The sequence below is a fragment of the Brassica napus genome, chromosome C9 (genome assembly GCF_020379485.1).
Source record: "Brassica napus cultivar Da-Ae chromosome C9, Da-Ae, whole genome shotgun sequence".
Taxonomy (NCBI): domain Eukaryota; kingdom Viridiplantae; phylum Streptophyta; class Magnoliopsida; order Brassicales; family Brassicaceae; genus Brassica; species Brassica napus.
The window spans coordinates 58,305,838-58,333,372 of record NC_063452.1 but is presented as its reverse complement, the minus strand read 5'-3'; the positions used below and the strand labels follow the sequence as shown (position 1 = coordinate 58,333,372).

The following is a 27,535-nucleotide window of genomic DNA, read 5'->3' as shown; positions in this document are numbered from 1 at the left end:
ATCGATAACCGACTTTGGTAATTTCATATTGAAAAGATGTTTTATGTTTGGTTTAGTTGTGGTAATTCAACGATATCAAAGACCTTGCTTCTAGTAAAAAGGTTGTCAATTTTCCTCTCTCCACAATTTCAGTTTATTCTATTCACACATGATCAGGAATATGAATAAACAAAGAAGAACATATAATAATACAAACGATGTAAGTATAGCACATCATAAACCAAACATAGACTGTCAAAGGATAACGCCAAGACAAACATTGTAGTAGTAGTGGCTGTCACATAATATTTAACCTGTCAAATAAATTACACCCAATAAATATATAAATATAAACACACAAATCTCTCTTTCTTCTTTGTCTTGAAAAGGGACTTTGGGGTTTTGACTCGACATATCCCCAGTTTCATCCCTGAGCTTGTGTTTTGCTGTCTTCATGACTTAACGAGACTCAATCGTTTCTCTGCGTTAATGCGTTTAACTGATTCTCTACCTGCATAGAATATAGATTTAGATTTAGATTTAGATTTAGATTTAGATTTAGTGGGGAAATATGTATAAGATTTTATCTCAAGAGCTAATGAGAGCGACTGAAGTTAACTCATGATCTGAAATCAATATATAATTTAATGTGGGAGTCTCTCTAGAAAACGTGAGAAGACAAACCTGCCCATTTCTCTGCTTCAATTTCTTTACTTCTTCGGTTAGGCTCAAAAAGCTTTTAACAATCAAAGATGAAAAGAAAACAAAAGTAATTCAATGTGGTGTTAAAGTATAAGACGTGTTTAAGTTTTGGTCACAATGGTTAGGACACAGAATCTGCCTCGAGACATTTCATAACAACTTCATGATTAATACTAGGCTCTACTAGTAGTAATCAGGGTAGCTATGGTGAAAGGAAGAGATGTACTTATATATACCTTTGTTGCATTAGCATGAGTTGGGTCTGAAGCTCTCTCTCCCGTGCAGTTGCAGGCGTCATCTACATGATAAATATGATGTCAAATTCGAGTTGATATGACTGTGCTTTAATTTGATGGCATATTTGAAAGCGTTTGTGTTGTTGTCTCTGTTATTCGTTTACCTGCAATAGCTCATCGACGCTTGTCTCTGGTGATCCAGGTTGTTGCTTGACTATTAATTTGACAAATAAAAAAAACAATCTTCAACAAAAAAGGCGAGATAGGATCCTAGAGAAAATAAATTATAAATCTATAGATGAAGAGGATTGTAATACCAGAGGTTTGCTCCAGGTGTTTTATTACTCTCAATATCTCTTCCTGCCAAGACGAGAGTATTTTAAACTAACGACTGTAAAAGTGATTTTCCTTATAGTTTTGAAATTTACCCGTTGCATGGTGTTGTGCTGCAACATCGACTGAACTGATGGGAGGATTGAGGCGGTCGTGAGGGAGCTCGGGCTGCTTGAACCACCGCTAAACGGTGTGAATGTAGAGTTTGTAGATCCCTAGTAATTGTACCCAAAACGGAAACAAATTTTCAGTTTTCATAAAGAAAAATCAATTATTCCACACATAGCTCTTTTATGTTTCTACCACTTTGTTTAAAGACCATAAGAGCTTCAACATAGATGAATAAGCATACGAAGTTTATAGACTATGGTAGTTGTCATACCTTAGGACTGAGATCTGCTGATGTGACCTTAAACCGTCCCTTGTGCTCCACATGCGGGGAATCTGACATCTCGTCCACTGCATAAATTGTATTCAAATTGAAGACTATACAAGAATTACATGTACACGTATAATGAGCGGTTGATTACCAGTATCTCTCTTGGTGCGCTGCAATGATCCGCTGTGGCTCCGCTCGCTCTGATATCTACGCAGTTGAAACTCCCTATACAGAAGTGTCAAGTGGCTTTAACATGAACTCACCACTCAATAATATGAGCTTCAAAGTCAATGACGCATGTCAAGATAAGTTTTGAGGATGCAAACCTGTCAGCTTCCATTGAGATTCTTTTTGGAGAGTAAGTACTCTCTGGTATAAGTGAACCACTCGAATATTTTTTTTGTTCAGAAATGACATGACGTGGTAAATAAGAATTTTGTGCTGCAGTGTCCTCTTCTTTCGTGGTGTGGGCCAGAGATCCAATAGAAGATGCCTTTGTTATATGCTGTTGTCCAGCACTCATTAGGCTTGCATCTTTCCAATCAGGAGTAGTTGCATTATCCTCGTCTGAGCCGACATCAAAGCACCCTCTGCATCATGGGACAGGTAGAATAAAGTTTAATCCTTCGTTTCAAAATTTAGAAACGTTGTAGCTGTGGATTACTAAACAGAAGGGATACTTATGGAGTACAATTATCAAACTGCTATACTGCTCAATGAAAACACATCATGTGTGCCAGTGCCCAGAGTTCGATTGGATAAAATCCGTATCTATAGAAGCTAGTATAAATTAAGAGAACAGGAAGTACTTGAGTGCTTGAAGAGGTCTGATTGGAAACGAGGCGAAAGAACTCTCCAAATCTTGTATATCGTTTAATTCGTCCTGAAAAGAAGAAGACGACAAGGAAATACATGTTGAGTTGACATCGTGCGGCAGAGGATCAAACTTAAAAGCATAGAGAATCGTTTCAAATAATACATCCTGACTGGGAGTTGTTTCTGAGCTGCTAGCCCTTTCAGGGGAAAGAGCAGATTCATCCTGCCTTTCACATTGCTTTCTGTTGAAATCAGGGTCTTCAGCATGTGAACTATCATCATCTGAAATCTACAAGGACAGAAAAATTAGTCCCTTGCCTTGTATAATTAAATTGGCTAGAAACGTGCTAGACTTACAAGGGCAGCCTGACTCTTTAGGTCCTCGAGATTGAAATTCCAAGCGCTTATTCCCCTTATGTATTCTTGCTGCAGAGAAATAGGAAGTCTGAGTAAGATGTTCATAATTAAAACACACAATCAAACTCGACTACCAGAAGTTGTTTGCACTTCTCATGCTAAACAATAGCAGCTTAAAGACATTATGCAGAACACTCTCAATAGATGGGTGAAATTTTTGTTTTACTAATCCTTGCCTGTGATAGGTGTGCTTCGTACTCAGATTTGTTTTGCATCAGAAGATCAGCTTCCTTTGACTGAAATGAAAAATTTGCATATCAATCAAACTTTTCCATAAGTTTTTCTTACTAGCAAAAGACAGAATAAGTTTAAGGAATGGATCAGACCTTTATCGTTCTATAACGTTCACCTAATGGAGGAAGACCGTTGAGAATTGTTTTAGCCAAGTAATCAGGTGGGCGCGCTTGTTTGAAGAAAGGGTGCTTTAACAGCTTTTCTGAAGTTGGGCGCTTCTTTGGGTCCTTTACTAGGCATGTTCCCACCATCTCTTTGAAGGCCTGTTAATGCCAAACAACCATTAAGGTGGAAAGAAAACACAAGAAACTAGAATGATACCAAATAAAAACTGTCACCACTAACGCACTTTTGAAAATCTTTTGTCTCTCTCGTAGTCAAGTCCGGGAGGTGCATTTTGTAGGGTCATCAGCAAAACCTACCAAATGATGATTAACACAAATAGAAATACATGAACTGAGTACCAGAGAGCAATGAAGAACAATAAAAAATCAAATGAAATCATATAACCTACTTTCATTGGCGGATACTTGGAAAACGGGGCATGACCATGTGCCAGTTCAAGTGCCGTTATTCCAAATGACCATACATCTGCTCTGTGACAGTGAAGAAATGTATCAGACATGAGTACTATGGTGAGGAAGCAATGTTTTAGCGTAAATGCAGAGTTAATTATATATAGAGAGTATCAGCTTACTTAAAATCATATCCATGTAGCTGCTGCATGACTTCAGGAGCCATCCTATGCAGAAACAAGCACAAAATCAGAAATTCTGTCAAAGATGCACCTACAGAACATGGCATTAGTGAAGTTGAAAAAGGTTACCAGCATGGAGTCCCAACGAATGTATTTCTGGAACGTTGTCTATCTCCTGTGTCGAACATGCAAGCTGACACTCCAAAGTCTGCTAGCTTAACGGCACCATTAGAGTCCAATAGTATATTTCCAGCCTACAAAGGAAGCCATGCGTATTATTGAAAACGATAATAACTTCATCTGAGTAACATATAATTAATGGGAAGATGACTATAAAGAGATAAATAAGGAAAGCCCTACACTAAAGTAGAAAAGCTGCAACCACCTACCTTCACATCCCTATGGATATGTCCATGGGCATGAAGATACACAAGAGCTCTCAGAGTCTCACGGAGTAAAGTAGCGATAACAGGTTCCTCAAATCCGTCTTGATAAGAAGACTTTATTATATGGAGACAGGATCCTCCAGCCATGTAAGGCATCACAACCCATAGCTGGTGCCCAGCGGTAAATGAGCAATGAGCTTGCAACACATTCGGATGGTTGATCAAACTCATTGTTTGCACCTCTCTCCGGATCCCATCCTACAAACAAAAAAAAATCAATTTCTATTCATTCAGGTTAACAGAGACAAATAAAAGTTCGAGATGTTCACAAATGAATCTAATTCTTTACATCTAGCTTAAGCTCGTGAAACAAAGGCAGAACCGTTCTTTCATATGTTAGAATAAGAATAGAATCAGAGTGCTTACCAGATCGTTGTTGCACTTCTCCAAATCAAGAACCTTGATAGCAACGACCTCGCTAAGTGGTATGCACAAAGCTTTGTGCACAGTGGCACTGACACCATCTCCAATTTCTTCTTGTAACTTGTAGTCTTTCGCTTTCAAAGGAAACTTTTTCTCTGACATAATTATTTTGTTATCTTCTTAAAAAAAAAAGCATATGCTATTATACACCTTTGACCCCGTAGTAACCTTCAAAATAATTCGACTTCCAATTCGCCAGCATCTTCTTCAACGCAGAGATATCAACAATGCCATTATACCACCACAATTTATCTGCGCAGCAAATGCAATTCGAAAGAATAACTCAGAAACTACAAAATGATTAAAGTCGTCGTCGTCTCCTCACTCGTTCTTGACGGCGAATAACTATCGAATCCGATCTACAAAAACCTCTGACGCGTTTTCGTAATTTCTACACCACACAATTGGTCATCACCATATCTCTTAATCGGATTTGAGAAAATGAACCCCACAATCATGGAAAAGATAAATAAAGAGAAAATCAATCTGAAAAATCTTCCGATAACTCTTTTAGCATTACCGAAACGAGTTCGAGATAAAAACAAATCTGGGAGAAGGAGAAGAAACAGCGCTGACCTTAAGTCGAGTCAACGGAGGAGACGTAGTCAGCTGACTTGATGATCCTCCAATCACGCAGAAAACAACGGGAGACGTAGTCAGCGCCGTCAATTACTGCGGAGGCGCTTGATGATTTGCGATCGATCTGCTAATGAGAAGAGATTTTTTGAAATCGTAGCACGAGAGAGAGAGGTTAGAATCTCTCTCGCTTTCTCGTCTTCGTTGTCGACTTCTCTCCTCCTCTTGTGTTGTTCCTTCTCTGTCGTCGGGTTTCCGCTTAGCAGAAAGAATCTCGAGGAAAAGCTAAGAGAAACGGTTACGAAAACCCGTTTTCGCTGGTTAAGTTGTGTACCGGTTTTGAATCAATTTTATCCAGATCACAAAATTAGTTGAATTGAACTAATTATATCACATGAGAACCGGGAAGTAATCCACCCGGTTCTGATAATTGTTAAAATGTGGGAACTGTTAACTTACTTAAAACTATATTTAAAAAAAAAATTGGGTTAGTTAACGTTGAGACGAATTTTAGCTATAAAATTGATGAAAAATATAAATGAACAAATACTTCTTGATTCCAAAAGTTTCAAAATAACAGTGACATATTTTTTGGATTTTAAGAAAACCAGCTAAAAACACATGTCATTTTTTATTCTAAATAGATTGTATATTGTGTGTGATGGAAAACAATTTGAATAAATTTCTTTTGCATTCATGAAACATTTAAGTTTTGGACAGTATCAGATTTTAAACAAATAAATAAATGGTCCAAGCTTATCATTGTAAATAAATGGCTCTGGAATTTTTGAATTAACTGTAAAATGGATAAGAAGATCGAATTATACCTTCAGATTTTCAAGAACTCTTAGCTTGGATTAACTGTAGAAGATTACCGGGTACTAAACCGAGTTTTCGGTTTTGTTTATCGTTCTATCACTTCAATATGGTACCGATATTCTAAATTAAGAAAACAATATTTATTATCGGGCTGGCGAAGAGATGATTGCTTCGGGAGGAGGTGTTGCTGGGGTCAACCTGCTCCTTGATTGGACGGAAATAGCACTCGCCGGAATTATTTCATTTATGTACCAAATACAAATATTCTTGCCCAATATTATTCTGGAAAATTATTTATATATGACTCCATTCGTAAATTGTATATGCTAATTACGGGGAAAATAATTTTTATACTTTTAAGTCGAATTAAAAAGCTGTATTACAACTCACAGATGATGTTGACAAAATAAAACTTTATCGCAGTTCAAAAGACAAAAGGTTCATAACAATATTTCATTTTTAATTGGCCTTCTACGCATGTGCTTGCGAAAATATAACATGGACAACAGTATCTGAAATTTTGTTTGTTGGCTAAATATATCTGAAATATTGTTCAAACAATCATATAATTCTATAATATACACTTTAATGAATGCCTAGCACATTAAAAGGTAATCAGAAATATGAGGGTGTAACTAATCTAGGTATAAACAATCAATGTAGTTTTCATATCTTTTATGCTTAGTTAATAACATGTTTTGAAAATGTTAAATTGATGCTTAGATTTGTCGGAAAAATACTCGTTGAACAATTATTTTTTATTTTCTTCACTTTTTCTTCGCTTTTTTTTAACGCCGAATAATTATGATATTACAACTATGAGAAATATTACAGACGATTCTATGGCCGACCTAAGCCGTCATATGAGATTCACGTTTGACGGTATTCCTTGTGCCATGCTCCAGATCTCTTGTAAGTCTTTTCCTTTCTTAACTCGCATGATTCCGCATTTTCTGGGAATTGAAACTCAGACCTCCTGGTATAGAAGAACTAATGAACCCTTGGTCAAACTACCGGGACCAAGGGGGCTTCCACTTCTTCGCCTTTTTAATAAACTAAAAATATTTATATATAATTTATTATTACATTACGTATAGATTATATTCTCGATTAGTAAAGCTAGTTATATCCTTTATAGGGATGAAATTAAAAAAACTACATAAAGCTTAATTAAGTTATAAAATGTCATTCTTAGCAAAACAAACAATCAAGTCATATAACAATTATGTATTATAAAACGGAGAAAGCATAATTGAAGAAAAGATCTCAAAACATAAATAAAAAGATATGTGTGTTCGAGAACATGCCAATATAATGTTCAATAATGATGCTCTTTGAAAATATGAATATTAACAAGTGGACCAAAAATGTTTGTGTGTTTTTATATGTGCCCAACTTGGTCAACACAAGAATGCATATCATAATTTCGTAATAGCATGGAGGTCCATAAAAATACTTATACAATTCGGCTATACTTGCAAAGTGCAAGTTGTGAATTGGATACATTCAACGCAACCGTTTTTGACAAACCGGTATACCTCACTCATAATCAATATTCTCGGATTAAAGCATCCCTATAAAAAAAAAAAACTTATTCAGCCCGTAGAATGAACCTCTAGGTTCACCAACCAATAAAATTATGTTATTTCATATTTTATATATTCTTTAAAAGGAAACAAAATATTATCAAATTATATTATCTTTTTTAAATTAAAAGGTAAAAAGAAATAAATAAAAAATAGTAGTAATTACAAAAAAAAAAAAATTTAACGTCGTCAGCAAAACATTAAACCCTAAATCCTAATCCCTAAACTCTAAATCCTAAACCCTAAACCTTTGGGTAAACCCTAAACTCTAGGATAGATCTTAAACTCTAAATCAAAATCACTAAACACTAAAACACTCAAGGGTTTAGGGTTTAGAGTTTTAGGGTTTAGTGTTTTTATTTAGAGTTTATAATTTATCCAAAAGTTTAGGGTTTACCCAAGGGTTTAGAGTTTACCCAAGGGTTTAGAGTTTACCCAAGGGTTTAGGGTTTAAGGATTAGGATTTAGGGTTTAGTATTTTGCACGACGTTAAAAATATTTTTTTTAATTCTTTTTTCTGTAACAACTATTTTTTTTTTACTTTTTTATCTTGAAAACATAATATAATTTGATAATATTTTGTTTCCTTTTTTAAAAGATATCGAATTTGAAATAATGAAATTATATTGGTTGGTGAAACCCCCCCCCCCTATTGGTTGGTTGGTTAGTGTTTTGCACGACGTTAAAAAGATTTTTTTTAATTCTTTTTTTCTGTAACTACTATTTTTTTTTTTACTTTTTTATTTTGAAAACATAATATAACTTGATAATATTTTGTTTCTTTTTTTAAAAGATATCAAATTTGAAATAATAAAATCCTATTGGTTGATCTTCAAATCATAACTAGACTCTGATCCGCGCGCCAGCGCGGATATGAATTTTCAGTTTTAATTATTTATTTTATTAAATGATGTATTTGTAATATTCGTTCATATTATATTCATTAAGTAAATATTTTTTTTTCCATCTTAAACTATCTATTTTTTTTACGAATGTGTGATATCATATAAAAAAATGAGTATAGAGTTAATTAGATAATTTTAAAAACATAAATTTTTCTTTCGTGTGCGATATCATATAAATAATGATCTACCTAGTTAACAAAAATCATGATTATTTTATGTGTAATTGTTTTTTATTTTGACCATTTCCTTAAAACTATATTTAATTTTACATATTTTAATTAGAATATTTTAAATATCTTTACCTTTTTATTTGAAATGCAATTCAATAATTTTTTAACAATTATAACAAAATATTTAAAAAATATTTTGAGAATTTGTTTGAAAAATATGAAAATTACATTTTAAATTAAAATTATCCTAAAATATGATAAGTTTTGATGTAAACGAAAACTCAAATTATGTCAAAAATAATGATATTCAATGATAATAACAATTTTAATTGATTATTTTTAAAAAAATACATTTACAAAAATATTGTTTGAAAGAAAATTCATTTATCTTTCAAATATAAAATGAAAATATTAGAATTAAATAATAAAAAATATAACTAAAAACCATAAATTTAGCAAATGACAACTGAGTTATATTATGCTAAAATTTTCTTTCTAACAATTTATCAAATGACAAATGAGTTATAAGCAAATAATACCATATAATTTTTAAAAACATAATCATTCTTAAATATTTTTTGAATAAATAATTATTTTTAAATTTAATCAACTGAAAATAATATCCGTACAATTGTGTGAGTCAAATTCTAGTTTTATTGATGCATGTTATATATTAGTGCTGCCTGTTTAGATAACATTTTAATGATGCATGTTTTTAAATAATCTTCATTATTAAAATTATGCACGTAAGGATAACTCATGAGTTTTTTTGGTTGATTAAATGACATATGTCCAAATTTATTTAAGGATATTTCATTAAGGTAACTGAAAACAACAAACAATAAAATAGGAAGTTTAAATTCATTTAAGCATATTTCATTAATGTAACTGAAAAGACAAGTAATAAATTAGGCAGTTTTATTCGTTTTAGGATATTTCATAAATGCAACTGAAAAAGACAAGCAAAAAAAAAGAATTTAATTAATAAAGTAAGAACATTTTCAAATGAGTACTTCTCTTTTAATAATATAGATATGTTTAAGGATTTTTAACGTTAAAACCTCTCAACTATGTTTGTTTTGGGTAAAAACCCTCAAACTAAGTATTTAACGTAAAAGCCACCAAATTAACTTTATTTAATGAAGTAAACCCTAATAGGTCATAATTACCAATACTACCGGTAAATCTTTAGCTTAGGGGTTTCTACATTAAGTAAGCATAGTTGAGAGGTTTTACCTTTAAAAATAATAAAAAATCAAAATTTTATAATATTATCTAAAAAATAGTAACTTAAATTTTCAAAATTAGCATTTTTAATTATTTTTTTTGTAAATATATGAATTTGATGTGTTCTTAACATCAACATTATATATGTATAAATTAAAAATGTAAAAACCTAGAAAATATAAAAAAATTATATAAAGAATGCAGACGCAATAAGACTTTCTTCCCTAACTTCCGGATCAGACATATTCCAAGAGCACAAAATACTATGGCGGACAAGCTTGCAAGTGGTGCGAGGAGTTCTCCTTCAGCTATGTTATATGTCGATTCAATACTTTCGGTTTGGCTTTCTGAATCGTGCGGTCCAATTACTTAGTTCTCGCTTATGTTGTCAAAAAAAGTTACTAATTTTTAAATAATATTATAAAATTTTGATTTTTTTTGTTTTTAAAATTTTTAATGGTAAAATCCCTCAACTAAACCCCTAAATTAAAGATTTACCGCTAGTAATGGTAATTATGATATGTTTGGGTTTAATTCATTAGATAACGTTAGTTTGAGAGTTTTTTCATTAAATACTTAGTTTGGGGGTTTTTAGCCAAAACAAAGTTAGTTGAGGGGTTTTAACGTTAAAAATCCTATGTTTAACATCCGAATAACCAAACAAAATTTCAAACGTTAATCTTCATAATTTTTCAAAAAATACGTATGGCAAAAACATGATTTAAAAAGTTTCTAAGTAATCATAAAATAAAATCTGTTTTTTTTCTATTTTTTTCGTTATTCGTCAGCCTTGACGTAACACTCCCTGAAAACTCGATGATTATATCTATAAAATGATAAATTATCCTTAACAAAGACAAAGAAATAGATCACGGTTCCTTGTCAAAGCCGCCTCCTCTTGCTGCTCAAGTAAAGCCAACACATCCACATCTATACACACACACACATACGCAGGCACCTTCCACCTTCTTCCTTCTTCACACATATATATATATATATATATGCACACACAGAGCAGAGCAAGTCCAAGTGTATGAACAGAGTCAAGAAGACAGAAGACATTACAGATAGCGAAGAACACAGAACAATGCAAGATTTTTCATATTCTACGGAGTCCTTTAGCCCCAGCTTCAGTTTTTACGTCTCCGGTGACGGTGAGATCGTCGAAACCGCCGTTAGAGTTGTCCGTGAGTCCCAAAGCTACGGCGACGACACAGCTGAGTTCGAGTTCGAAACGTTGCCGTTACGCGAAGAAAACTTCTTCCATTTCCCAACGACGACGAAATCGTTAGCAGCCGTTGCTGATCGAGATAGCTCGAAGAATATTTTATACAGTGGTGGATGGATGCTTGATCAGTCTCTATCGTCTCAGTCTCAGTCGCATTCATCCTCTGAGTCTTCAGACTCGGAGGATCTTCCCCCGAGAAGATACAACTGTTTCTGGAGCCCGACCCGATCACCGGCGAGAGTTGATAGCTCAAAGAGTAAAACTTCGAACGTACCGATACGATGTCGTATTAAGGAACTTTTAAGGAGAAGCCACAGCGACGGAGCTGTTTCGACCACGAGCGAGCCTAAACGATGTCGTTTTAAGAATTTCTTGAGAAGAAGTCACAGCGACGGTGGAGGAAGTGGGTCCTCGGTTTCGCCTAGCGGCAACAGCTCGCCAGCAGTAAGAGGGAGAAATAAAACGACGTCGAATAAGTATACTAGTAACACTGGGGAAGTGAATATGAGAAGAAAGACTTATTTACCTTACAGGCAAGATTTGATCGGCGTTTTCGCCGGAATGAGCAGACTCGGTCGATAAAATAATTGTAGCTGCTTGTAATTAGTAAATTTACAAATAGCTCCTTGCTTCAATATTTGTTTTCGTTATGTGGCCATGTAAAAAAAATTTTGTGCTATTAACTTCTAAATGTTATAAATCATTGAGTTGGAATGTCATTAACCAGGTCTGGCCCAATACCGGCCTAATACCTAGAAGATAGAGAGATGGTCAAAGCTCTAGAGAGAAGAAAGAGAGAGCCGACTTCAGGAGAGAAAGAGGTGGCCACAAAGCTTGGAGAAAAGGAAACCCTTTCTTTTTCCTAGTAGATGTAATCTTTCCATTATTATGTATTAGTAATTTTCCTAATCCTATTGAGCTTAGGTTTTGGATACTTTCCATTTATCTTCATCTTGTAATCCTTATATAAAGGAACTCTCTTGATCATTAATAATAACAACAGAAATATTCAGTCTCTAAACTCTCTAATTACAACACGTTATCAGCACGATAGACTTTCAAAACCCTGAGAAAGAAAACCCCCTAACCCTAACCTAAAAAGCCGTCACACATAAACCCTAAACCAGACGTAACTTAAAATCGATCTATCTCTCAAACCCTGAGGAACCAGACGACGAGCCACATATCATCTTGAAGCCCTAGACGAGACGAATCCATCAGCACAAACCGTTCGTCTATCCGCTCTCAGACGCACTCTCACTTGCAGGAACAATACGCGGCGCCGTCTTGGTCTTTTGGAACCCTAATTCCGAAGAACCCTAAATTGTTCTTGCTTGCGTTCCAGCTTGCAAACACCCGATCAGCTAAAGCTCTTAAGCGTTCCTGATCCTAGACATTTGCAGCTTTCTGTTCACAATAGAGCTAGTCCAGTTCGCATCACATCCAGCTTGAGTTCCCAATCAACCAGCTCGCGAACTCGATAAGAAGAAGACGCATCCGTCTCAGCCTCATCTCGCGACCCCGACTGCATGCGTCCGTCTCAGCCTCATCTCGCGACCCCGACTACAAGCGTCCGTCTCGACTCGAGACCCGATAGGAAGAAGACAGCTCGCGTCCGCGTCGCAGCTCGCGTCCGAGGTTCATCCGTTCATCTTGGTGGTCCGGTTCAACCCTACAAAATAAAGGTAATTCGAAATCTGAAAACAAGAATCGAATTTGGTTGTTTTGTAAAGATTGAAACCATAAAAGATAATCTCTAAAACTAAAAGCCATATGTTAAATAGATCAATCCCCTATGAGTAAATCGAAGCTCTATAAGTTCGATCTAAACCTAAAATCGAGATTAATCTATTGATCAATTAAAATCAGAACCTTAAAGGTTTTTGAATCTCAAATCAAACCCCCTTGATCAAAGATCAAAGTTTTCGAAATCCCCTAAAACCATAATTTTGGAAAATTGGTTTTAATTTTGATTTGAAACTTGAGTGTTTGATTGATCGCCTAGAGCTATGATTAGGATTGTCTTAAAACTTGAATATGAATCTTGTTTTAAACTAAAACCCTAATCTCGAATTTTAAAATTCCTAAAGGTCTTGAAACCTTAAATCTTTCATTACTTAAAACTTGAAAGATTGATTTAAAGAATTTACATATTGAATGAGAGTTAGGTTGCTATATTATTTAATTCTAAAACCTAATAGATATGCAACTAAGAAATAGGATTGAATGTTTCTAGATCCTGTTTTGTATATGGCTGTGTGGCCTAATACATTGTTCATACTTGCGGCCTTGTGCCCTTGATTGATTAAAAGCCGTGTGGCTTAGTGCATATCAAAGTGACCGTGTGGCCTAGTCTCCGGATGGTTATATCAACCGGATTGCATCATGATCCGATCCTTAAGATCGTTGTATATTATGATGGCCGTGAGGCCTAAGCATCACAATACTTGACCGTGTGGTCCAAGTATCAAAGATAGACTTATGAAATCATATGCACTTATTATTGAAATTGGTTGCAAGAATTCTAAATCAATGAATTGATTGATAATATGATTTCAGATGCCGAGATTTAATCCCATGGATTATGCCATTCTAAATCTCTCTAGAGATAATTATCTAGAATGGGCAATGAACACTTCAGTTACCCTAAAATCAAGAGGACTCGGAAGGAGTATCATTCAGGGTGATTATGCAACTGAAAGTGAAAAGTTAAGAGCCATTACAATAATGTGCCATCATCTCACTGTGGAACTGAGAAATCAATATCTACATATTGAGAACCCTGGTGACCTTTGGACATAATTAAAGTCTAGATACACTATGGTATTATTACCAAAGGTCAGACACGATTGGATGAGTCTCAGATACCAAGACTTTAGGTCTGTGGCCGAGTACCATTTTGCCTTGGCCAGAATCGTGTACCAACTGAGATTATGTGGAGAAGAGGTAACAGATAATGATTGTCTATTCAAGACATACTCCACATTCCATCCAGAAGATTTGTTGTCAAAACATATCTACATAGAAAGAGGTTCTACCACTTACAATGACCTGATCTCTTGCCTAACGGTAATTGAGAATGACAAAGTACTAAAGAAGAGCAGTGAGATGAGATATCCTGATACAAATAAGACTGATATGGATCAGAATGAATCCAAGGGAGCCGTGTCCAATATAACTCAAGGAGTGGCCGATATGTCTATTGACTAAGAGGGATCTCGACATTTTATTTTAAAGTCTTTGATTTGTGTTTTGCTTTAACCTAATTAGGCATTCACGTTTTTATATATAAATAAAGTTTGTTTTGACTTCATTATGTCTTGCCTGATCTTACTTGAACATATAAATGATTTTAAAGAGTTGCCTAAAGATCATAAAACCAAGTAAGAAATCATGAATGAGTATAGTAAGCATAGTAAAGAAACTATGGCTAAGGCATTGCCTTAAAAGGCATTATACACACCCAAAAGAACATGTGACCCATTGAAGTTATAATGAATGGTTTCCAAGTAGAAACAATGCGCAAGGAAGGAAACAAGTTCCTTTAGATTTAAGAAGAAAAACGCCTAAGACCTTGAAATAAAATGGTCGAGACTATACCTATGATCTCTACTGATCAAAACTATGCTACAGATCAGTATGATAAAGAGGTAAGAGATGTGGTAACCATATAGAGATAACACCACGAAATTTTACACTATATGGCATGATACGATTAGCCATCCTAATCTAGAACTTGATGCAAAGATTGAAATTGAAAAGACACAGAGTTATCCCGTAAAAGATCTCACGTTGTGAAACATGTACACAAAGGAAAACTCATTAGGCTTAATTGTCCCAAGCACCACGACCTTATAGTATGGTCATGAGGGGGAGAGAGGATAAACCCATGATCAATACTACAAGTTCGTGTACCACTATGGTCTAGGACCATGTTATATGGCTCGGCCATTACTTGGCCATAAAGGACCATTCCTCGGCCGTAGAGGCCATGATACAAACGGCCAAACCAAAGAGGCCATTACCCGGCTGAAGAGACCATGAGATAAATGGCTCGGCCATGACTTGGTCGTGAGTTGGACACATAGTGCAGGCTTGGCCACACACGTTCCATAATCTATAAAGGTTCGGCCAAGTAAGCTATTACCTATAAGTTATCGGCCATGTAAGCCATTACCTATAAGGATAAGACTATAAAATTTATAAGCTTGGGGACATTATGAATTGACATGTATAAGAATGATAATATGCATCAGGCCATATAAGTGAGCATAGATATTCCCATCTCAGATTGAATACGAGTCATAAAACCAGACATACACCATCTTAAGAGATTTTGAATAAACCACCACATACATACATGTGCCATCTAAGATGGAATCTCAGAAGAGGATTGGGAATATATAAGAATAAGATCTTCTCCACGAATTCAAAGGACCGTGAGCCAAAACATGGGTGATTAAAATAGTGGCCAGGTACGGATTACATGAAACAAATGAATCCGAATATTAAAGGAGAAAGATTATAAGCTGGATAAAGAATGTTAAAAGTACGAATGGTTTTAACCATCATTGTCTTGGCAAAGATCCTCGGAATATACATTATGATTTAAGACATCCAAAGAAAAATTATATAAAGCTAGCTAATTGAGAAGCTAATCGAAATGCCAGACACTGACCCGAGAAATGACTAACCAGCTTAGGACCAAATGAATATCCTAGAAGAGACATAATCAAGTTGCTATAGAGTCTATACAAGATAGACCAAGTGTTCCATAAGATAAAGGAATCTCGGATAGAAAAGAATGGTGCATAGAATACAGATCCGAGATTATAAGAGAAACCATACCAGACATTGAGAAAAGGCTGCGCAGCTACACATCTTAGGTACCAAACCATGTAGTCTTGGGACGCCAAGCTACTAGGTAATAAAGGTCCTGGATAATAAGATCTCAAATCTATAAATCATGTCTGGAACATAATGGAACCACATGAAAGTGTCGACACACACACACATTTGTATAAAGATACATAAAGTTATAGCACTTGAACATAAAGAGATGAACGAGGATCATGAATCCACGAATGAGTACTCATACAATCATAAAAGATCATAGAGATTAGAAAAGATAAAACGTGGAGGTTCAAAGTATCTAAAAGAGAGATGGGCGTATTGGCCATATACATATACAGAAACGCCATCTGATAAACCAGTGAAATAGATGGATCTTGTGAGATAAAGAAACTGTCATGTCTCCGATCCTGGATAGGATCGTCCGGACGGACTGCGGTGCGAGGAAACGCACCAGTCAGGTCATATGACCTAAAGACAAGCGAGCTGGTAGCTGGACAAGATCCAGGTGAAGCTTGATGAAGTGAGTGATCAGAATGGATCATCGGAAAAATAAGTCTAGGTCTGGAAATTGACCAAGGGACTTAGAAAGATTGAATAATATGAAGAGAGCAAGCTGGACGAGTGATGAGACAGCTGGACGATGCGAGAATGAGGCTCGGTCAGCTGGGCGAAGCTCGGACAAGCTCACTGTAGTTCACATCAAGTTTGGCCAGCTCAGGTAGCTGGACTACTAGCTCACTCAGCTGGGTCAGCTGGTAGTCAGCTCAACTCAGCTGGATGGAGTGTTGGAAGCTCGGACCAGTGTGACAGTTCTGGGCAGTTACCGGGCCGGTTGGTTAGTCAATGATGGCTATGGGCTGGTGGGATCTTGACATGAACCACCAAGGGTCCGTGGGTCTTGGCCTCTGACAAGGGACTCAGGATGATGTTCTGGGCCTAGTTTTCGGACAGCCCAAAGGAGAGAGGAGCAGTTGGGCAGTTATTTCCGAAAAGGTGCAAAAGGGGCAGTTTTGTGCCCTTTCTCTCTAACTGCTTGTGGCGGTTTCTCCAGGGCAGTTGGGGCTCAGTTTCTCTATAAATAAAGAGTCCCTGGCACAGATAATGGCACGAAATTCCTTAGGCAAAGCTCTGCCAAAATCTTACCAGAAAGATAAAGAGAGAGAGACCGGCGGTTAAGAGAGGAGAACCGTGTGGAGTGGTGTGATCTTGCTGGCGTGTTCTGATCGTGGGAAGACAAGGCCGTAGAGATGGACACCAGGGCTTCCTCCTACACCCTGAAACACAAAGAAACACAGAGAAAAGACAGAGAGTTGGTCGGATTCCCAATCCAAGACCCATGGTGGTGTGAAGGCCATAAAGAGGCAGTTTTAGAAGAGATCAAGGGGGAAAGTTATGAACGACTTTCTGGTGGCTTTTGATCCGTGATGTTATCACCCAAAGCATCCTAAAGGGCCTGAGAACACACGCAAATGGTGAGGAAAGAAGGTAGATGACCGGAACTCATTCCCAAAGGCCAAGACAGCCTTAAGGGCAGATGTGTGTAGAAAGGCAGTTTCATGGGCACTGAAGGGGGAAGTGATGGACGACCCTGTGATGATGTTTGATCATGGATGATCACATCCTGGGCTTCCTCTGTGTCTTGGGAACACACGCAAACACCCAGGAGAGAAGGGAGAAGGCCGGACTCCACTCTTACAGGCTAAGACAGCCTTGAAGGTGGATGCAGTGTAGAAACTGGTTTCATGGAAGTTCCATGGAAGGGATCAGGGGTACGACCCATGAATGGAACTTATCAATACTGGAAGTATATGATAAGGATTGATAGAGGCGTGCACTGGAGGAGCATGGCCGAACATAATAAGGAATGACACATGATCTAATCAGATCATGTATAAGGTAACCGGTTTTATGATTACCTTTTGAATTACAACTCTGTTGACTGTGGAATTGATCATGGCCAAGTATGGCACGTCCTTGAGGAATATATATATTATGAATGATTATGGTGTAGTCTGTTGGATCAGACTTGATGACATTAAACCATGGCCTTGGCCGGTTAGGAGAAATCCTCCATGGCCTTGGTTTGGAAGGTATGATCGGATCTCATAGTTACTGAAGGACTTGAGGGGATCTGATGATTGATTCTTCTTAGTGGGTATTTATAATGAATTATTATGATTTTTATTGGATTTTATCGAATTGATTTAGAGATGGTCAGTTTGGCCGGTTTGGCTGTTCGTGGCCAAGATCTCTAGGATCGAGGCCGGTTATGCAAATTATGATTATGGAATTCTCTTAGTTTGGAATTATCATGAATTTACATGAATTTTATTTAGTTTTTGGATCACATTTGAAATCGGCCAGATTTGGGTTTAATGAGAAAATGATCGGTTAGTTATGGAACCAGCCATGCAGTGATAGATCCTTGTGTTAGGTTGTCGGATCATATGCTTATGTATTGTGAAATGTTTGTCACTTATGATTATTGATCATAAGGAATGTTAGTTATCAACCTTGGGTTGGTAAGCTATGTGCAAAGCATTGGCTATGTTTTTGGAGCAGGTTTGCTTGCGGTCGAAATTGCACCTGAGGGCATATTGGGGTCAGATCCTTGTGTTAGGATATCTGATCATATGTTTGTGTGCTGGAACATATTGTCACTTATGATATTGATCATAAGGAATTGCTGGTTATCAACCTTGGTGTTGGTAAGGCAGGCCGTGTGTGACCTGATCATGGGTAAGGATGGACGACCTGATCCTTGGATGATGGATCAAGGTGTCTGATCTGATTGATCAAAGGATGCACCGGTGGTAAGAGCAACACTAATCAGGTTCAGTGGGACATGGTTCCATGACTGATTAGGAAGTATGAAGACTCATCAGTTCTGAGTCATGTGGGGTGGTTGGTTGATTGACTCAGGATCTGATGGGCATTGTTAGTCCATGAGCTGGACTTGGTATCATAAGTTGATAAGGCAAAAAGGATGTGGGACAGTGCATGAGCCGGTTAGGGCCAGATGCATGTCCTTAGCTGTATGAAGACTTCTCAAGGGTTACTTATGTCTGTGGGGATGGTTGGCTGAATGACTAAGTACCTAATGGAAGAGTTTATGCAGGTATAAGGGAGTTGGACGAGTGGACGGGAATGTGGCAAAGGTATGATCTGTCAATGTTGCATAGATCTAGATAGAATGGATTAGGGGAACGGAACCTCTGATTGTATGACTTGGTATAGGTTCAGGATTGACCTTGGAGCTAGCTGGCAGTTGTGTTTACTGACCAGTAGCTGAGGTGATCTGACCAGACAAGTGTTAGATTGGTTTTAGACCAATGGATGATAGATGTTATTCCGCTGCGTATGTGTTGTATTGATCTAGCTAGGGAATGACTAAGGTAGTCTTGAGCTAGGATCTGAGTTAGCCCTCACCAATGGGCGATATTTTAAATAAAGGGCAAAATTTTTAGAGGTTCGGTCCGGGTATGGACTGAGCGACGTGAGGCATCGACCGCGGCCTAGTCGGCCGGGATCAGGTCTTACAAGTTGGTATCAGAGCATGCTTGATCCTGTTACGGACAGTGCTCAAAGATGTTGAGTTCCAAACCGAAATTATTTCTGAAAACTGAGATGACTTGGAACCTTAGTTGTGGTGAGCCAAGTGAGAGTTGAGGTAAGTTTGGGTTTCATGCTTGTGAACGGGGAAGTTCCAAGATGAGCCGGCTTAGCCAAGATACACTCTTCCACGGCAAGACCCTGAAAACATAAATGTTAGTTTATCTAGTTATTTGGGAATAATGGACGGATTGGATGATGGACGCAATGCAAGATCTTTGTATGGACGACCTGGACAAGGGGAGTAACATGGACCAGAAAGTGGCTTAGGTTGAAAGAAACGTGCAGCACTCTCTTGGAGGTAAATGTTATCCCTTGGTGGCCATTTAAAACAAGTGAGCATATGCAATGTTCATGTTAGTCTAAGGGAGACGCTACATGGCTAGTACATGAGTAGGCTTGTGATCAGATGGATCAGCTTGGACTCAGTGTAAGTCAAGGTAGGATTCCTTAAGATGGAGTGAATGGAATGGATCAATTCCAAGAGGAATTGGAAACACGATGTTAAGTATCTTAGTATGATGAGGATTGAGGTATACTATAAACACTTTTGTGAATGGTATGGGACGTTCACAGATGTGTGATGCTTTGGAGAATGGTATGGGACATTTTCCAAATGTTTGATCAAACCGAGATCCTACTCATCTAAGTACTTAATGATCGGTGGTGTGGAAACACATTATTTGATACTGGAGCTACACATAGTTTTGTGAGTCCAAGTATGATTGGAAAAGGTTTGTTCCGGTATGGAACATGGGATAGTCCTGAACGAGTGAGTGCGGCCGGAGGGCAAGTTATGAACTCACTCGGTCTGGTTAAGGACATCCCTGTGGTGATCTTGGATAGGCCGATGCCTATAGATCTGATTGTGGTCCCCCTCAAGCATCATGAAGTGATCTTGGGCATGGACTGGTTGGGAAAGTATCGGGCAACTCTAGATTGTCACCTGGGAAGGGTGCAACTTGAGAACGAGTTTGGACCCCGATTAAGTACCAAGGAATCAAGCCAACCTCTTGTAGTTTGGTGGTTTCAGCAGTCCAATAGAACGGATGCTTGGAAATGGTTGTGAGGCCTTTTGGCTACCATTTACACTGATGAGGTTGTAGGGGCCTGTGACCCAGAGGGTATACCGTTGGTTCGGGAATATCAAAATGTGTTTGGGGCACTACAGGGCATTCCCCCTGATAGGGCTGACCCATTCATCATTGAATTGGAATCTGGAACGGCCCCATTATCTAAAGGTCCATATAGAATGGCACCAGCTCAGATGGTAGAGCTGAAGAAGCAACTTGAGGAGTTGCTTGAGAAGGGGTTCATACGCCCTAGTGTATTGCCTTGGGGAGCACCAGTTCTTTTTGTGAAACAGAAAGATGGTAGCTTCAGGCTGTGTATTGATTGAGACGGTTGAGTCCCTGAGTGGACCAGAACCGTAATATGATCAAGTCCGGTAAGGGACGAGGATCAGGACACGACCTACTCGGAGATGGACCTACGGTCGGAATGCACGGTCGAGTCCTTGAGTGGACCAGGACCGAAATATGATCACGTCCTAATGGACCAGGATCGAAATGTGACAAAGTCCAGTGATGGACAGGAGTAAAGATAAGGCGGTTTAGTCTAGTAGGGACTAAGATCGCAATATGGCCAAGCTGGAAAAGGCTATGGTCGGTTAAGGGATGATCCAGTACGATTAGGCTAGGATCATGAACCCTTGGTGTCTGTAAGGACATAAGGAAACAAAATAATCTGTTAGGACTTGTGGTACAACAAGCAGCCTAAAGATTGGAACGAGTTCATTAAGACTTGACTGATATATTGAGTGGCTTGGAGATTGGGTAAATCTACTAAGACTCGGGTATGCAGTAAGTTCTTAGGGACTGAAGATGATCTAGTCATGGACTAGGGTCAGAGAGTAAGAGACTTAGTGTCTACTAGGACCGCAACCTGGAGAGTTGGGTCAGTGACACAAGTCATGTCTTTGTATGGGTGCTTGATGGACCACTTGATAAGATTTTGGTTTAAATATCTATCAAGTGGGGAAGATTTGTTGTGTATATGATGACCAGGACGTGGTCAGTGAGAAGGAACAAGGTGGGAGATGCAACGAATTGGTTAGAAAGAACCAATCGAGCATGCTCCATGTTCCGGGTACAAAGGAGTTCGTATGGAACCTTTGTCATGAGACAAGAGGTTAACACCACTGGATTCGAGGACGAATCTTTCATAAGTGGGGGAGACTTGTCATGTCCCCGATCCTGGATAGGATCGCCTGGACGGACTGCGGTGCGAGGAAACGCACCAGTCAGGTCATATGACCTAAAGACAAGCGAGCTGGTAGCTGGACAAGATCCAGGTGAAGCTCGATGAAGTGAGTGATCAGAATGGATCATGGGAAAACTAAGTCTAGGTCTGGAAATTGACCAAGGGACTTAGAAAGATTGAATAATATGAAGAGAGCAAGCTGGACGAGTGATGAGACAGCTGGACGATGCGAGAATGAGGCTCGGTCAGCTGGGCGAAGCTCGGACAAGCTCAGTGTAGCTCACATCAAGTTTGGCCAGCTCAGGTAGCTGGACTACTAGCTCACTCAGCTGGGTCAGCTGGGAGTCAGCTCAACTCAGCTGGATGGAGTGTTGGAAGCTCGGACCAGTGTGACAGTTCTGGGCAGTTACCGGGCCGGTTGGTTAGTCAATGATGGCTATGGGCTGGTGGGATCTTGACATGAACCACCAAGGGTCCGTGGGTCTTGGCCTCTGACAGGGGACTCAGGATGATGTTCTGGGCCTAGTTTTCGGACAGCCCAAAGGAGAGAAGAGTAGTTGGGCAGTTATTTCCGAAAAGGTGCAAAAGAGGCAGTTTTGTGCCCTTTCTCTCTAACTGCTTGTGGCGGTTTCTCCAGGGAAGTTGGGGCTCAGTTTCTCTATAAATAAAGAGTCCCTGGCACAGATAATGGCACGAAATTCCTTAGGCAAAGCTCTGCCAAAATCTTACCAGAAAGATAAAGAGAGAGAGACCGGCGGTTAAGAGAGGAGAACCGTGTGGAGTGGTGTGATCTTGCTGGCGTGTTCTGATCGTGGGAAGACCAGGCCGTAGAGATGGACACCAGGGATTCCTCCTACACCCTGAAACACAAAGAAACACAGAGAAAAGACAGAGAGTTGGTCGGATTCCCAATCCAAGACCCATGGTGGTGTGAAGGCCATAAAGAGGCAGTTTTAGAAGAGATCAAGGGGGAAAGTTATGAACGACTTTCTGGTGGCTTTTGATCTGTGATGTTATCACCCAAAGCATCCTACAGGGCCTGAGAACACACGCAAATGGTGAGGAAAGAATGTAGATGACCGGAACTCATTCCCAAAGGCCAAGACAGCCTTAAGGGCAGATGTGTGTAGAAAGGCAGTTTCATGGGCACTGAAGGGGGAAGTGATGGACGACCCTGTGATGATGTTTGATCATGGATGATCACATCCTGGGCTTCCTCTGTGTCTTGGGAACACACGTAAACACCCAGGAGAGAAGGGAGAAGGCCGGACTCCACTCTTACAGGCCAAGACAGCCTTGAAGGTGGATGCAGTGTAGAAACTGGTTTCATGGAAGTTCCATGGAAGGGATCAGGGGTACGACCCATGAATGGAACTTATCAATACTGGAAGTATATGATAAGGATTGATAGAGGCGTACACTGGAGGAGCATGGCCGAACATAATAAGGAATGGCACATGATCTAATCAGATCATGTATAAGGTAACCGGTTTTATGATTACCTTTTGAATTACAATTCTGTTGACTGTGGAATTGATCATGGCCAAGTATGGCACGTCCTTGAGGAATATATATATTATGAATGATTATGGTGTAGTCTGTTGGATCAGACTTGATGACATTAAACCATGGCCTTGGCCGGTTAGGAGAAATCCTCCATGGCCTTGGTTTGGAAGGTATGATCGGATCTCATAGTTCCTGAAGGACTTGAGGGGATCTGATGATTGATTCTTCTTAGTGGGTATTTATAATGAATTATCATGATTTTTATTGGGTTTTATCGAATTGATCTAGAGATGGTCAGTTTGGCCGGTTTGGCTGTTCGTGGCCGAGATCTCTAGGATCGAGGCCGGTTCTGCAAATTATGATTATGGAATTCTCTTAGTTGGGAATTATCATGAATTTACATGAATTTTATTTAGTTTTTGGATCACATTTGAAATCGGCCAGATTTGGGTTTAATGAGAAAATGATCGGTTAGTTATGGAACCAGCCATGCAGTGATAGATCCTTGTGTTAGGTTGTCGGATCATATGCTTATGTATTGTGAAATGTTTGTCACTTATGATTATTGATCATAAGGAATGTTAGTTATCAACCTTGGGTTGGTATGCTATGTGCAAAACATTGGCTATGTTTTTGGAGCAGGTTTGCTTGCGGTCGAAATTGCACCTGAGGGCATATTGGGGTCAGCTCCTTGTGTTAGGATATCTGATCATATGTTTGTGTGCTGGAACATATTGTCACTTATGATATTGATCATAAGGAATTGCTGGTTATCAACCTTGGTGTTGGTAAGGCAGGCCGTGTGTGACCTGATCATGGGTAAGGATGGACGACCTGATCCTTGGATGATGGATCAAGGTGTCTGATCTGATTGATCAAAGGATGCACCGGTGGTAAGATCAACACTAATCAGGTTCAGTGGGTCATGGTTCCATGACTGATTAGGAAGTATGAAGACTCATCAGTTCTGAGTCATGTGGGGTGGTTGGTTGATTGAATCAGGATCTGATGGGCATTGTTAGTCCATGAGCTGGACTTGGTATCATAAGTTGATAAGGCAAAAAGGATGTGGGACAGTGCATGAGCCGGTAAGGGCCAGATGCATGTCCTTAGCTGTATGAAGACTTCTCAAGGGTTACTTATGTCTGTGGGGATGGTTGGCTGAATGACTAAGTACCCAAGGGAAGAGTTTATGCAGGTATAAGGGAGTTGGACGAGTGGACGGGAATGTGGCAAAGGTATGATCTGTCAATGTTGCATAGATCTAGATAGAATGGATTAGGGGAACGGAACCTCTGATTGTATGACTTGGTATAGGTTCAGGATTGACCTTGGAGCTAGCTGGGAGTTGTGTTTACTGACCAGTAGCTGAGGTGATCTGACCAGACAAGTGTTAGATTGGTTTTAGACCAATGGATGATAGATGTTATTCCGCTGCGTATGTGTTGTATTGATCTAGCTAGGGAATGACTAAGGTAGTCTTGAGCTAGGATCTGAGTTAGCCCTCGCCAATGGGCGATATTTTAAATAAAGGGAAAAATTTTTAGAGGTTCGGTCCGGGTATGGACTGAGCGACGTGAGGCATCGACCGCGGCCTAGTCGGCCGGGATCGGGTCTTACAGAAACCGTGAGAGAAGACACATGATCACGAGATCTAAGAGTGTTCATGTCTTCCTACTTAATAGTATTAGATTATAGCTTGTTACACAAGGTACTCACAGAGATCAAAGGAACAGATTATAAGGAGATAAACTCCTATGTGGTGGATGCTGCTACAGGTTTTCGAAATTGACAATGGTCTGGTCATAAGAAAGAAATTAGATACAATGATGTTGTAAGCAACATATGGATCACTGGATAAGATGAAAGAACAGCTTCGTTCATTAGCTGATTCATGGACTGAAACATAAAGCAGCTGCATATAGTATGTAAAAGAAATTGATCACGCATGATCGTTGATCTTGGAGTTGTATAAAAGGCAATCCAATACAGTCCATATATTTGAAATTCCTTGTGATTATTCTAAACCTAAAAGAGGTTAGTAGGCATAGAATAAATCTATGTGGGTATCCGACCAAAAGCGTCCGGCCCCGGCCCTTGAAACTAAAGATGTCCGACTCTGTCCGTCTAAGGGCGTCCGACTCTTCAGCAAAAAACGTCTGGCTCTTTTACTAGACGCGTCCGGCTTTTAAGACTAAAAGGCGTCTGGCCCTTCTTCTTGATCATGGGCTAGTAGAGACAAAAGATCAACCGGATACAAACGTATTGTAGTCCATAAGCTTGTGAGAGCCGAGATCTATGAATATATATTTCAGTGTGTGATATGATCCACAGCAACAGAGGTCATGAAACACCATCAAGAGATGGATAAAAGACTACAATATCCGAGATAGATATGGTACTGCTTAAAGCAAGAATGATCGATGTCCGCATGAGAGATACATGAGAGTGTTCGGCCACAAAGCCATAATGAGAAATTATAAAACTCACAGCAATGATTATTGAACTTGAACACTCATGAGACAAGTAGCTGACATGTATAGACGAGGTCTATGACCCAGACATGGATCGGCCAGATTGAAACATGGTCGAATGGTAACCATAAATTGCCGAAGTAAAGAATTTGGCAGTAGACGATCACGTCTAGACTATGGACATATGCAAACACGATTTGCAAAGACCCAATAAGTGATCTCCGAGGGCAATGTGATTCACATAGCACATATGTTTTACCGGGACACTCGATGTCAAAGGACATGAAAAATGACCTAAGAAGTCGAAGTGGTCTAATTACGGTTCAGTAATGAAACTGGCCGATTACTCCCATCCTATACATACAGGAAATATCACGCACTAAGATGCGTAGAATGTAGAACCTACACTGAGGTTCACATCAGGGGGAGTAGTGCGTGTTGTACTCTTTTTCCTTCATCATGGTTTTGTCCCACTGGATTTTCCTGATAAGGTTTTAATGAGGCAACATGAAGCGTACTACAAATTCTGTATGGTTATGGCATCCAAGGGGGAGTGTTATGAATCATGGAGTGGATTGCCATTAACCTGGCCCAGTCCAAAACCGGCCCAATACCTAGAAGATGGAGAGATGGCCGAAGCCCTAGAGAGAGGGGAGAGAGAGCCGACTTCAGGAAAGAGAGAGGCAGCCACAAAGCTTAGAGAAAATGAAGCCCTTTCCTTTTCCTAATAGATGTAATCTTTTCATTATTATGTATTAATAGTTTTCCTAATCCTAGTGAGTTTAGGTTTTGGATACTTTCCATTTATCTTCATCTTGTAATCCTTATATAAAGAAACCCCCTTAATCATTAATAATAACAACAGAAATATTTAGTATCTAAACTCTCTAATTACAACACTAAATACAAATGTCTTTTACCTGCCAAGTGTATAAGACTTTCAAAGAAAGAGAGGAAACTAAACTAACCATCATGCGAAATGGGCTCGCTCCATGATGAGGGTTAAAAATACGTGCCTTATTGGGCTACGCCGTTTTAGAGCGGGGTTAAACTTTTTTATTTTTTCTATTCTTTTCGCTATATTAAATATTTACAATTGAACAGAGATAGCTACGATAGAATACAGCTAACAACCCATGACAAAATAATACTATGTATATAAGAAGACGGTTGCTTAGAGGAGTGATCTGTTCATCTAACTCAACATATTGTAATGTAAGAAGAATAGTCTCTTAGGTCAAGTCTCTTAACGTAATATAAGATACAGTCTCTTAGCTTTTAACTAAAAAAGTTAAGAGACGTCTCTTAAATAAGAGATATAAGAAACGTCTCTTAGTTTTTTTTAGTTAAAAGGTAAGATACCGTATTTTATATTACACTAAGAGATCCAACCTAAGAAACCTGCAATAAACATGCTTTTAGTGTGTATATGTAAACAAGATATTCCTATAAAGCTATAAGGGCGGGCTCATTGGGAAGACAATCGGTGGGCCTGTCTCCCTCCGTATAATAATAATTAAGGGATTTAATTTTTTTATAAATCTATATTTATATATATATATATATAAAAGGATATAATATAATGAATAAAATTGGAAAGAGTCTAAAATTATTCGATATGTATATAGTTTTATTTTCATTACAAAACATACAA

The 27,535-nt window shown here is 38.5% G+C and overlaps 2 protein-coding genes across 3 annotated transcripts; one reads left to right on the top strand and one right to left on the bottom strand.

Annotated features, from left to right (window-relative positions):
* Window positions 1-161: 161 nt before the first annotated feature.
* Window positions 162-5,546, bottom strand: LOC106418345 (serine/threonine-protein kinase BLUS1). 2 transcript variants are annotated; one of them, XM_013859033.3, is made up of 22 exons: window positions 5,239-5,546; window positions 4,831-4,914; window positions 4,606-4,757; window positions 4,183-4,437; window positions 3,923-4,047; window positions 3,794-3,838; window positions 3,611-3,692; window positions 3,446-3,514; window positions 3,189-3,359; window positions 3,039-3,098; window positions 2,803-2,871; window positions 2,609-2,734; window positions 2,439-2,512; window positions 1,956-2,219; window positions 1,781-1,854; window positions 1,633-1,694; window positions 1,346-1,465; window positions 1,235-1,277; window positions 1,082-1,131; window positions 918-979; window positions 664-715; window positions 162-490 (listed from the first exon to the last, which is right to left on the bottom strand). In XM_013859033.3, exons 2-22 carry the CDS (start codon window positions 4,862-4,864, stop codon window positions 449-451), a joined length of 2,031 nt encoding a protein of 676 aa, XP_013714487.1. In that variant the 5' UTR covers window positions 4,865-4,914; window positions 5,239-5,546; the 3' UTR covers window positions 162-448. The 2 variants fall into 2 exon arrangements, with proteins under 2 accessions (XP_013714487.1, XP_013714486.1); XM_013859032.3 differs by having other exon boundaries at window positions 1,633-1,709; window positions 5,239-5,542.
* A 5,134-nt stretch (window positions 5,547-10,680) lies between these two features.
* LOC106417775 lies at window positions 10,681-11,877 on the top strand. Its single transcript, XM_013858525.3, has one exon. The coding sequence runs from the start codon at window positions 10,979-10,981 to the stop codon at window positions 11,753-11,755; it is 777 nt and encodes a 258-aa protein (XP_013713979.1). The 5' UTR covers window positions 10,681-10,978; the 3' UTR covers window positions 11,756-11,877.
* Window positions 11,878-27,535: the final 15,658 nt, after the last annotated feature.